Here is a 12,644-nt window from a genome sequence, read left to right on the forward strand (position 1 = left end):
ACCACTTATCCTCTATTCAGGGACATTGGGGCAGAACACAAATCAGGAGTCAAACTGTACGCACTTGTCTGTTTTTCTCTGAACTGACTAACTAACCATAAAATAAAGTGCACAGTACACACATGAATATCCATTAACACAAGTCACGATTTTCACGACAGTACACCTTGAAACGGCTACAGATTGGCTTGATTGGCATAATACAGCATATCAAAATAAAAGAAAAACATTAGAAAACCTATATTTAAAATATTATTGATAATTCAAAATGGTCATTTATATAACGACGTTTGAGTATCAGTAACATCTGCAATTTGTATTGCTAACAAATGGCAGAAGTGCTGTGATTTGCTAGAGCAAGTTACTATTATTCTTAACAGAAGAAGTCATTGCAATGTACCTGTCTGCCACGTTTAAATGTGCTGTACCAGTTCCCTGGCTTGTCCCTGGTCCAGGAAGCAAGTTTGACCTGATAACAAAGAGAGCCAGGACACTGTTAGATTCCTCCTTTCAAGATGGCGGGCTGCAATTCAACCTTCCAATACATAACAGGCTAATTTGAACATATGTCACATTAAGCAATAAGCACACTTACGTTGAGAGTGAACAACTGATATCCTCTGTACATAACTAAGCCAATTGGATCAACAGTATGTGTGCTATTATTATATTAGTGGAACTTTCATGTAAGCCAATATTACAAAAATATAATGAGGATGAAGGATTTCTTTGAAAATGAAAAAGTGACTGGACTAGTAGACGCACATTAGATCAGCTGAGGTTATGGCCTCTGTCCCCCTGGCAGATGATCGCCTCACAGATTTAGAGATCCGAGCTTGCCATACACTGATCCTTCGCCAAGTCTATGCCATACTTAAAATACATACAGAGCAAACATTTTGTTCCGCTAAAACAAACTCCCAATGATGGAATTTATTCTTCCAGAAAAAAGTAACAATAGCCCCAACACAGAAGGGCGTGTTTATGAGCGGGGTTGCACTGTGTAACGTGATGCAAGAGCGACTAAACCCAAAATGAAATTCATAAAGCCACACAAGGCCATCTTGTATGGCCCTGTGTGGTTTAATAAATCTTGAGTAAAGCAAAGCAGCACAAATCGCTGTGTTGCCTTACTCTGCACAAGGGAAGCGTTCCATGGGTGTTGCGTGGGTGTTCTCACGCAACATCCATAAAATTGTGGTAGACCTGGAAAAGTGGCATAAACATACCCCCTCCCCAGGTGAGATGTAACGATGAAAAGTATTTTTATTTCTCTGCGTTTTACCACTCTCTATGTGTGCTGCATTCTGCAGCACACATAGAAAGAGGAACACGCCTCAGAGGGTTGTTTATGTGCAGGAAAGTGCTTCTTCCTGTACAAAAACAATCCCACATGCAACAGAGGCACCCTTGCACCAAGGTGCAAGGGCGCCTGCGTTGGTGCTGGGCAGCTCAATGTGTGCCAACACTGGGTAAAAGGACAGGAATGCTCCATACTGGGATAAATACAACAAATTCCTTACCTTTCCCTGTGACACAGTGCAGCAAGGTGATTTACTATGCTGCGATTTGCCACTTGACCATAAATATGGCCCAAAGTTTTTTCATCTTCTCAATGTTGAACATTGAGCAGTTGTCATAGCCCCAGACCACTATTTCTCAACTATTGGTCTCTGCTGGAGAAAAAAATGTATTGTTGCCCCAAATCAATATAGGGTGAGTAAACAACACTATAAACAGTCAGTCTTGTGGATGTACCATTGGGTTAGAGTTTTCCACTGGCAAATTCAGTTGAGACTACTCCAGCAGAAACCCAGTGATTTCCTCACATCTAAATGCAGAGACAGGAGTCTCTAGTGTGGAAGAAAAGTGCATCCACTATTGATGAAGGATGCGTCATTCTACCAAACGCTAAATTGACCCATATCTCTTTCTGCTTTTAAAGCAACGTTATTTCGCATCTGTTATTTGTGCTTTGACTGGACAATCAAGTAGAGCTGAGCAGATAAATTCACAGAAAATCGAATTGGGTGAAATCCAACCTTTTCTTGCTTCAGCTAAAGAATGGGATTGAGTGAACATGCCCAGGTAGATTCCCAGCGTGACCTGCCCAAAATTCCCATAGTGGTGCAACACCAAACTTTAGTTATTTTGCAGTTGTTTATGGACCAATCTGGCATTGCCACTTTCAGTTCAACTTTTTAACCTACTGTAGTTAAATGCAGATCTCATGAAATTCATAGATGTGATTGCATTTGCTTACCTTAGGCAAAATAAATGTGCCTAGTTCTAAAGTCAACATCCCTTCCATAAGTGGAAAGGAAATGGGTATATGTAAAGTGGAAAAAGAAATAGACACCTTTCTTTGTCAACCTGCAGTCCATGAAGAAAGATTGTTCACAAACAACAAAACCTACAAGCTGCTGGCACGTAATAATCATCACAACCTCTGACACATTCCCTTCCTTCGGAAAATGTGACTTTTGCACAAGTGGTAATCATCAAAGTCAAAATCATATTCACAAATGACACACACATCAGTAATAACCTCTCTAAATTAGAAAGAGAGAATTTTGAAGACATAGCGATGCGTCCCTGAGTTATTGTAGTACAACTGAAGGACTGAGGCTTTAATATTACTCTCAGAAAGTGCCCATTATGAGCTCGTAACAGAAGATGCTACCAACAAAATGCTAGGAACTATCAAAAATATGGTGGAAGACGCAGTGAATTCTGGCTAGATTGTCAAACAGGAATCAGAATTCTTAATAACAAAGGGGCCACGCATTCCTTACTGTTAGACACTCCGGAAAATACACAAACCATAGAGATCGCTACAAACAAGACCTGTTGTGTCTCTTATTGGCTTCGTTTTAGAATCACTACCCAGGTTCTGTGACTGTGTTTTTTCTGCCCAGTTTAGAGCACTATGCCTTCATGCCTGAAGAATAGCAAGGAAGTTCTCATTCTCTTACATCACCTTACTTTTGACATCAAAATAGAATTCTTGCTAGACCTTGACCCTAAAGCCCTGTATACCAGTGTCTTGCAGGAACAAACCCTACAGACATTAAAATCTATATTAATCAATACCACTTGGAATATATCACTCTCAGAAAGTTTTGTCATGGAGTGTGCCACACCCTCACAGAAAACTTTAATGAGTTTGAGAGCACTATACACCATCAGATACAGAGTACTTCAACGGGCAGTACTTTTCCCCCGAGTGTTCATGCATATGAACTAACAATCTATGTGAATGAAAATCCACACAAATCACACATAAAACACTAGCATCACTTCACTGCTGATATCCTTATCATCTGGACATTCATGCCCTAGATTTTACCAAATCGCTCACAAATAGGGACACATCCTTAAGGTTCACTCTTTTATTCTTATATATTCGGCCTTCCTAGGTCTACAAAGAAGTGCCAGGAATGGTGGTTGTGTTTCAGAGGTGTATCACAAACCTACGGATACCAATAGCCTTCTTAGATCCACACTGAGGGAGACTCTACCTTCCATACAGTGCCTGAGAATTACATATCATAACTTGGGAATAGTAAATGGAATCCCTTCGAATTCCATTGCTTTATCCTGCTGTAGCACGCACTGGAGTGGGAATAGTACATTTTACCAGTCCGAAGTCCAACACTTTTCCTACTGTTGCACTGTTTGGAGTGGGAATAATAATTTACTTTTGTACGAAATCCAATGCTTTCCCTACTGTTGCACTGTTTGAAATGTGAACAGTAAATTTAACGTCCACAAAGTCCAACACTTTCCCTACTGTTGTTTAGACTGGATAGGGCATATTCAATTTCACTTCTATGAAGTCCAATGCTTTCCCTACTGTTGCTTAGACTGGAGTGGGAATGGTAAATTTGAGCCCCTCCAAAGTCCAACGGTTTCCCTAATTTTGCAGTGACCGGGTTAGTAATAGAAAATCTAACCTTTCTGATGTCCAACACTTTTTCTACTGTTGCATAAATTAGAGAGGAAATAGTATATAATATTAGACTCTAATAGTTTTCATAATATAGGTTCAATAGATATTTTTGCATTAATTATTTTTTATAATAATATAAAACATCTTTGAAGTTTACTTTAATGTTTATAGTATTTTGAGTAATTCTATTTTGTGGGATTTTAAATTACTAATATTTTATTTATTGCCTAAATTACATTAATTAATTAATTAATTATTATATTTATTGTTAGAGCTTATATGTTTATAGTTTATTGTACATATATGTGTGTGTGTGTCTTTTTTCATAGGAATAAGTTTAAAATGTTAAAAAATAAATAATTTAAAGTAAATATTTTAATAATTATGATACTATATATATATACATTTATATAAAAACAATCACATGTATATGTGTGTGTGTTGATATAAGTATATATTTATAAAATAGCATTAAATATTACTGGAATATAATTTACATTATAATAAATGTATATATTAAAACATATTTAACAGTTACTACTTTACACTCTATATTTAAAAATCAATATTTTTGTATATTTGTGGATGATGTTAATGTCAACTATATGTCTTCTGATATTGCTGTACTGAGCCCTCTAAGTATAGGAGCACAATATTGTGGTAAAGGCTATAGTTGACACAATATTTATGTCAACTATATTTTTCTCACAATATTCTGTCAGTAATATGTTTGCAGGCTGTGTGAGACCCTCTACTCATGAATGATACACAAAGAAGAGGGACATAGCAAGAGACATAACCAGAGGAAATTCACCAGTAGGTACAAAGGTATGAGATCGTCTTTAACACATAAACCAGTATTTATCTTTCTAAATTTCTCATAAAAAATCCTTACGAATATGACAGCAATCCTCATCTACCTTATTTTAGCGTGTGATTACAGAGTGCTCCCACAGTATTTTACTACCATGGGACCTATTACGGAGCCCGTTAGGGGAAAGGAATGCTGTGTTTTCGAGGAACGTACCTCTCACTGGAGTGGCACTATTTGGGGTCAGATATATGCGTTCATATTTAGATATCATGTATATGCAGTAACGTTGTGAGTGTTTTTGGAGCACACATTTTGACACCAAACGAATATACAATGCAGGTATGGCAAATGATCATCCTGATTTGCTACATAAGTGGGTCTTTCAAGTCTTCTGATATATAGCCCTTAAAATTCCCTATAAGGACTTCGCTCAAGACATGAGTATAATGTTACTGTGCATGAGTGCGTGCACAAGTATGAATATGAAGGGATGGCCCTCACCATCAGCAACTTAATAAATAGAGCTGATTTTGGCTATACTGTAAGCAGAGATCCAGGTCCTGAAGAAAGCCGTGGACTTTGCATGAGGCCAGAGAAATTGGCTGAAACATGTCAACCAGGGGGGCAAATAAATGTCTTCGACCTACCCACAGATTTATGTAATAACAGTCCTCTTAGTGATCTATTGGTGAACATTATGTTTTATTTGGATTCCAACACTATCAAAAGGAGGCAGTAACACCTCCAATGGCTCTTAACATCTGAGAGCCCATCTGTTCCAGCAATTATGTGGTAAGGATGCGAGCAACCCAATGATAATGCATTCAACCTAGGTTAGCGGGTTACCCTCCTTTTTTTAAAGAAACACACCCTCTTAGAGAGAACAGTCAAAAACTGCAAAATATTTTATAATTACCATGTCCAAATACCGTTTTTTGATTTTGTGGCACGTAATATTCACTTGGCATACCATGTCAATTGTTTGCTCCATGTGTATCACAGCTTGAGGCAACCTTCTGCCTTATTATGCCTCTCACTCATGGCATGTTAGTGTCATTAACAATATGTCTTTACTATGTATTTGAATCGCTGTGGGTTGTCTGTGACTTTCACCACAATTCCAGAAATAATCATATACACCTGGCCAACGTCTTAATTACAAATATAACATTGTCTCTGCCATAAAATGCTGAGGGCGCTCCATTTAGCTTTCGCCACTTGTCTGGCACCCTATTTGTTTACAGTAGCGAAGCATTTGATTGACCGCCCCATTTCCAGCTTTATTTCAATACCCAAAATAAACTAAGAAATACTTCAAACCTTTCTCCAATAAACTCCCAATTTTAATAGGCCTCTAAATTATATTTGAAACGCCCATTAGCAAGTGGTACCACTGAATTCTCAAGATTGCATATGCTGTAAAATGTCTGGCTACGTTATCAAAAGGACTTAAAGTGACAGCTCTGTTGTATTACTTGTTTCAAAAGATTTTGCAAACGGTTGCGTAGCTTTATTGTGATTCTCTTTCTCCACAAACTTGAAACCCTTTGTGTATCTGCAGTAATTAGCATGTTGTCCTGCACAGTATTCCATGGATGTCCTCTTAAAAGAGTTAAATACACCAAACGTTTCATTGTCATCAGCTTCGAGCTTCCATCTTAGGAAAACATTCTCCTGCAGTGATGAATGCCTTTTCCTGCAGATTTCCGTTCCATGCCTGAGGAGATATAGCATGTGAGATTTTTGAAAGCGGCTTTTACTGAGTCATTTCCATCATTATAGATCTAAAAATGCCACGGTACTTTTAGAACGCTTTCCTGCTAGAAAGAAAAGCTCTCCACCAGCCTTTGGCATTCAAGAAGAGTACAGAATAAGCAAGAGGACACTTAAGGTCAAATTTGGTGGCCAGTTGAAGAAGTGTTCCTGTTTTATCGCACCATTTAGCATGTAAATATATTATTTCGTACCGCACTTTTTCAAGTTTCATAATGCTGTAAAAACTGGCTAGGAAGGAAATGCGGTATAGTGTAACTCAAACTGTACTTGAAGTAGGGTTACGAATAACAAAAAGATTAAAATTGGTAAACTTGCCCACTTAATTAGGTTGTATTCGTGCATTACTTCATTGAAGTAAATACGTTATTCAGTTGCTTTCTTTTTATGTGTGATGTCTAGTTAAGAAATCCATATCGTACATAAATCAAAGTCAATCTGTGAGTTAAGGCATCAAATCGAAAGTGGAATTCAATACTAAGTGGGTCAAAAAATGCTTGATTATCAGGGAAATGATTAAAGCTCACCTTTTAAAATAAGTGTGTATTTCGCTATTTGTTTTGGTCTGTGTGTATATTAGATGTAAACAATTTCAAAGTTACACTTTGGAACCATATGACGAAGCTGCACAAATCTTTCCAAATGTAGACGTTCATCCGCCTGGAATTGTTTATGAAGCTTTGCACTCATCTGTTGAGCCAACCAAAAAGGTGAGTCCCAAAGTGTGATTTCCCACGTTAATATTTTTCTCTCCAGTATAGAAAAAAAGGTTCATTTGATCTAAGCCAAATTTTCAAAAAGCAAGCTTTTTGAAATTTGGTGTAAATCCGTTTAACTATTTTCAAGAAACTAGCATTTAATGAGGGAATGTGCATGAAGAAGTTAAAAAGTAAGGTGTATCTGGAACATTTGTGTCTAGTTATGCTCTGATTGGCCATTTAAATGAGACTAGTCAATCCTGATTTGATGGCAACAAGTGCAATGTATTCTTGCAGCCATCTCCGGATTCAGGAACATGTTCCCTGCATCCTAAAAATTAGTTTGAAAAAAATGTAAGAGGGTAGGGTGACCAGATCCGACCCCTCTAGAGGCATGTGGGGGGTTCTAAAGGGACCGCAACATCTTGACTGGCTGACCACAACATGGACAAGATGTTGTGGCAGACATTAAAGGATTCAGGGATATGGTGCACATTGAAATGCATTGCAGTGAATATTAGGAGTTGAGAGTCACAATATGGAGCACATATAAAGGGTACAAACACATTCTAGTCACAATATAATTATTTTTATTGGTGGTACTATAGTCATTTTAGGAATTCAGGTGGTTGGCAGGTGATTTTAACCTGTGAATACTGTTTTCTCTCATGATTGCTCATAAAGGTAATGGGAGGAGCTCCGGAAGCTAAGTTGAGAGGATATTTTCTAAAAGTTCAGACTATCTATACCAGCCATGTGAGAATACATTCTGATATTCTGAGTGGAGCAAGTACTTTCAGCAGTAGTGGCCTGTAGTTGATTTCCCAGTGTTCTACTGCAGGTTCCCACAGTGTTCTAATAAACTAGGGTACTAACATTCTGTATTTATGACATTTTATTCCTAAGTAGGGAACTTGACAGCTGCAGCCATTTTCCTAAAGTTGTATGACAGTATTCAACCTTGTTTACCATTCATGAATAAACTATTTATAAACAATGGACAATGGTCATCAGTACGAGATAGTGCATTATAGCCATTCTGTAGCTATATCATTCACCTCATAATTATAGATTTACCACATGTGACACATAATTTTCCACATATTCTGTGCTCTGATCACGTTTTTCAAAAGTGGGGCTATACCAAAGGTTCGCAAGGTATGTCCTACCCCCATGATGTTGCAGGAGCTAAAGGTTCCTACCCTTTCTGGTAGATAAAGGGTTCCAAGAAGGCACAAAACTCTTCTTCGAGAAACCCTCAAATTCAGGCCAAAGCAATCCTTCTCTGGTGTGGCCTTCTAAGACTGGAACTCCCTGCCCTTTAATCCTAGAACTCTGACCCCTCTCACTATCTTCTCGAAAAAACTGAAGGTCCACCTACTCAGTAAGTACCTATACTAATGTCTCATTGCCATTCTATGACCTCAAAATATGTTATACATTCCTCATGTTGCAATTATGATCCCCCAGCTGGTTAATAATCTCAAATATTGCTTATTTTGCCCTTTTTAGAACTTGTTTGAACTGTGTCATATTAAATCTCAGGTAATCTATTGTGCAAGACTTGTTATTATGCTGACTGTTCTGCTCCATTGGCTACTGTTGGAAACATGTTTTGCTGGAAGGCAAAAGGATTATCTCAATGTAGACACAGATTGTATTTTAAGATGGCATGATGTTTTGATCATCGCAATGGTTGAAACTCGACAGAGAAGATAAACAAGAGGTACATGTATGTGTTCTGCACATAGAGTGACAAAACTCAATGGCGGTGGACAGACCTGCGGTGAAGGTAACTAAGCCTGGAGGGCCTAGGTGGAACATTATGTTAAATAGTTCAGGGCTGTCTGACACTCTTAGCATTTCTCCCACGTATGCCCTAGAAGTGGTTGATTATTACTCATTGTGTGTCTTGCGGTGAGGTTTGTAGGACATATAGAAAGTAAAGTCACAATTTCATCTTTGGAGGAGTTAATAGTGTATTCCAACTGGCTTAGTAAGAGATAATGGTTTGCAGCTCGTTTCAAGGGGAATGAAGTAATATTGTCTGAACTATAAGTGCACCATAACAAAGTTGTTTGTAAAAGCAGACGAGTAGTGGAAGAGGTGACATTGTGTGGCGGAGAAGGGAGTTCAGCTGGTGTAAAGTCAAAAGAAAGACTACATGTTGGCGAACTGGATGTTTGGCTGAACGTTGACCACAGCTCACAATGTGGCAACCCATGAAATGCCTTGCAAGTTGATCGCAATGCATACATTTTTTTCTCATATAAGACAAGGTAGGATGTTGAGACAGAGGAATGAAAAAGTTGGTGGTGGAGACAGTGCAAACGATGATTGTGGTGGTGTGAAATCATTTAGTTGTGTTTTCAATAAAGGGCAGTAGAAATACAAGCATAGCTAGGTAAGAAAACATGTCAAAATTCCCATAACCATTGCTTGTTGCCCACGTGGGAAGAGACGCAGTGAAGTTGTCTGGTGTAAATATGTAGAACACATGTATAGTGATTCAGGTGCCAGATAAGTTGCTTGATGTTTCGATGAAGAAGCTGACCATTTTGTGAAAGGAGGAATCAAGAAAAACAGTTTTCAGAGTTAGTAAAATAACTAAAACAACTTTGTGGTAAATGCTGAATTCTGAAATGTTTTAAATGTTTATTCTGGCTATGCTTCTTTGTTTACTACATGGAGAACTGAAATAATCCAGATGAAACCTTTAATGTGCTTATCCACATACATGTGTATTAATATACATCTTTAATGATTGATTGTAGTAGGGAATATCGAGTTACAATGCTCGACTGGACAGAATATTGTTACAACAATTTCGAGGGACAAAATATTGAAAGGTAAGCACACAGAGGGATGCAAGAATTTACTATTATAAATGCCACATATAGATACCTTAAAGATATATGTATCACCAAGTTACATATACATAGAGTTGGCATAGAAAATGTATATAAACTTACCTTTCGATATTTTGTCCCTCAATACCGTTGTAACTATATTCTGTCCTCTCGAGATATGGGACCCAATATCCCCATCATACACCTTAATAATTTGTACATATCTTCACTGTATTTCTCCCTTGGGTAAATTTCTGACGCGTGTAGAGTTCTTTTTAAATATCTGATGATGGCAAGGATGTGAACTGTGTAGTTTTGTGTGTCTAAGTGTATGGGAATGATTTGGCAGATCAGAAGGCATCGGCTGGTGACTGTCCCTCAGATTCTGCAGAGGTGCCATTTGCAAATTAGAAATTTACTTTAAGTTTACTAATCTTGGTCTTGTTAAAGAGTGTTGTACTTTGCAGAGTATATGTAGCTCAATTAAAGACTGTCTTAAATGTGGCCTGGAGTCAGATCAAGAAAAAGTATTTCTTTTTCAAGACTTATGTATTGGACTGCCAGGGTATTTGATTTTTGATAAACCTTCAGCATTCTCAGCTCACAATCGGCCTGAGATGTGCTATTTCCAGTGACTAAGAGAGTTGTTATAGTTTTGTTTGGCTTGAATGATGGCGTTAAAAACAACAACCTTAGTTCTCCAACAGTGCTTTCATGAGCCAGTTTGGGGATTATAAACATGTGTGCAATCTGTAATATTGAACCTTGTGACTATAAGAGGGCATGGAATGTGTGTGTGTCAATGAAAAGATACAGAAAACACAGAGGGAATTAACTGGAGGAAGAGCGATAGATGGGCTGTGACATCATAAACCAACCCTCGCGGAACCCAACACTTTGCAGCTTGTCCAGAGTGATCTGGGACAGAATATTGGCCCAGACACCAAAATAAATTAGGGAGGTAAGGATTTACTATTCTTAATGCCACATCTACGTAGCCTAAAGATATATGTATATTACCAAAGTACATGGATTTAGGAATAGAAAAAATGTATAGAAACTTACCTTTCGATATTTTATCCTTCGATACTGTTGTAACGATATTCTGTCCTGTTGAGATATGGGACTCAACATTCCCATTCTACACTTTAACAATTTGTACTTATCTTCACTATTTCACCCCTGCGTACATTTCTGATGCCTGAAGAGTTGTTTTGAAAATATCTGAAAATGGCAATGGTGGGAAACGTGTAGTGTTGTGGGTTTAAGTGTATAGGACTTGAAGTGTAGAGTACTTTGGCAGATCCTTGGGCATCGGCTGGTGTCTGTCACTCTGATTCTGTAGAGGTTCCATTTGCAAATAATACATTTACGTTAAGTTTACTACCCTCCAGTGGTTAATTTGTGCTTGTTGTTTCAGGTGCTGAGCATCAGCACTTATTTTTGAGGGCCGGCGCTTAGGCTTCTGCCTCAAGCATATGCTGCGAGCAAAATACACATATGGGAAAGACGAGGAAGACAAAAACGAAAATGCGTCACAAAGGTAGAAAGCAGAAAGCTGCAGAGTGAGCCGAAGGAGCAGGGAGTGGTTGTAAATGAATTGAAGGGGCCCGAGATGGCTTTAGGGATTTGCTGGCTGAGTATTCTCTGCTCGTACATTTAAATGCAGCAGCCGCATGTTTAAGAGGAGGGCTTTGGGCACCAGCACATTTCTATTTACAAATTAAGCACTGCTACCCTCTCGGTCTTTTTACAGAGTGTTGTACTTTACAGAGTATAAGTAGGTCAATTGAAGAATGCCTTATATGTGGCCTGGACATAGAAGAATAGAAAGCAGTTTTTTTCAAGACTTGTGCATTGCACTGCCAGGGTATTTTCTTTTTGATAAATCTGGCTGCAGCATTCTCAGCTAACCATCGGCGGAGAAGTGGTATTTAGAGTGACCAATAGAGAGTTGTCATAGATATGTTATTTTTTAATGATGGAGTTAAAAACAACAACATTCATTTTCGAACGGTGCATTCATGGGCCAGTTCTAAGGTTATACATATGAATGAAGTCTGCAATGTTGAACCTTCTCACAATAAGAGGGCATGGAATTCTTGGGTCAATAAACAAATACAGACAACACAGAGGAGATTTGGTGGAGGAAGAGGAAAAGATGGGCTGTGGCATCATATATCCACTTGCGCAACCTAACACTTTGCAACTTGTCCAGTGTTGGACTGGGACAGAATATGGGCTCAGATAACAAAATAAAAGAGGTCCCATCAGAGAATCAGATAGAGTAAAAAAGTGGCCCATATCTGCAAATTGGGAAATTATGAATATGCAGAGAGACTCTATATAGGTGTTTTACAAGGTATGGGAGATTGGATGAATCTGAGCTTGAACAGGCATTGTTGTGGTTTTCATCAGGTCTAGCTGATGCTCTTTCACAAAGTGTACTTCATAAGGGAATGCCTGTACAGACTGGGGAAATGCGACTCTGACCTCTGCCAGAGAGGGTGTGGCCAGAGAGGTACGATGGTTTGTACACTAGTGGAATGCCCGTTTAT

The 12,644-nt window shown here is 38.4% G+C and overlaps 1 protein-coding gene across 2 annotated transcripts in view; it reads right to left on the bottom strand.

Moving 5' to 3' along the window:
* COL5A3 (collagen type V alpha 3 chain) overlaps positions 1–12,644 on the bottom strand; it is a 546,803-nt gene that overhangs the window by 18,933 nt on the left and 515,226 nt on the right. For both annotated transcript variants that reach the window (XM_069231786.1, XM_069231785.1), the window contains one exon: positions 401–469. In XM_069231786.1, the coding sequence (XP_069087887.1) occupies positions 401–469 (69 nt within the window). The remainder of the gene's footprint in view (positions 1–400; positions 470–12,644) is intronic.

The sequence above is a fragment of the Pleurodeles waltl genome, chromosome 4_2 (genome assembly GCF_031143425.1).
Source record: "Pleurodeles waltl isolate 20211129_DDA chromosome 4_2, aPleWal1.hap1.20221129, whole genome shotgun sequence".
NCBI classification, from domain to species: Eukaryota; Metazoa; Chordata; class Amphibia; order Caudata; family Salamandridae; genus Pleurodeles; species Pleurodeles waltl.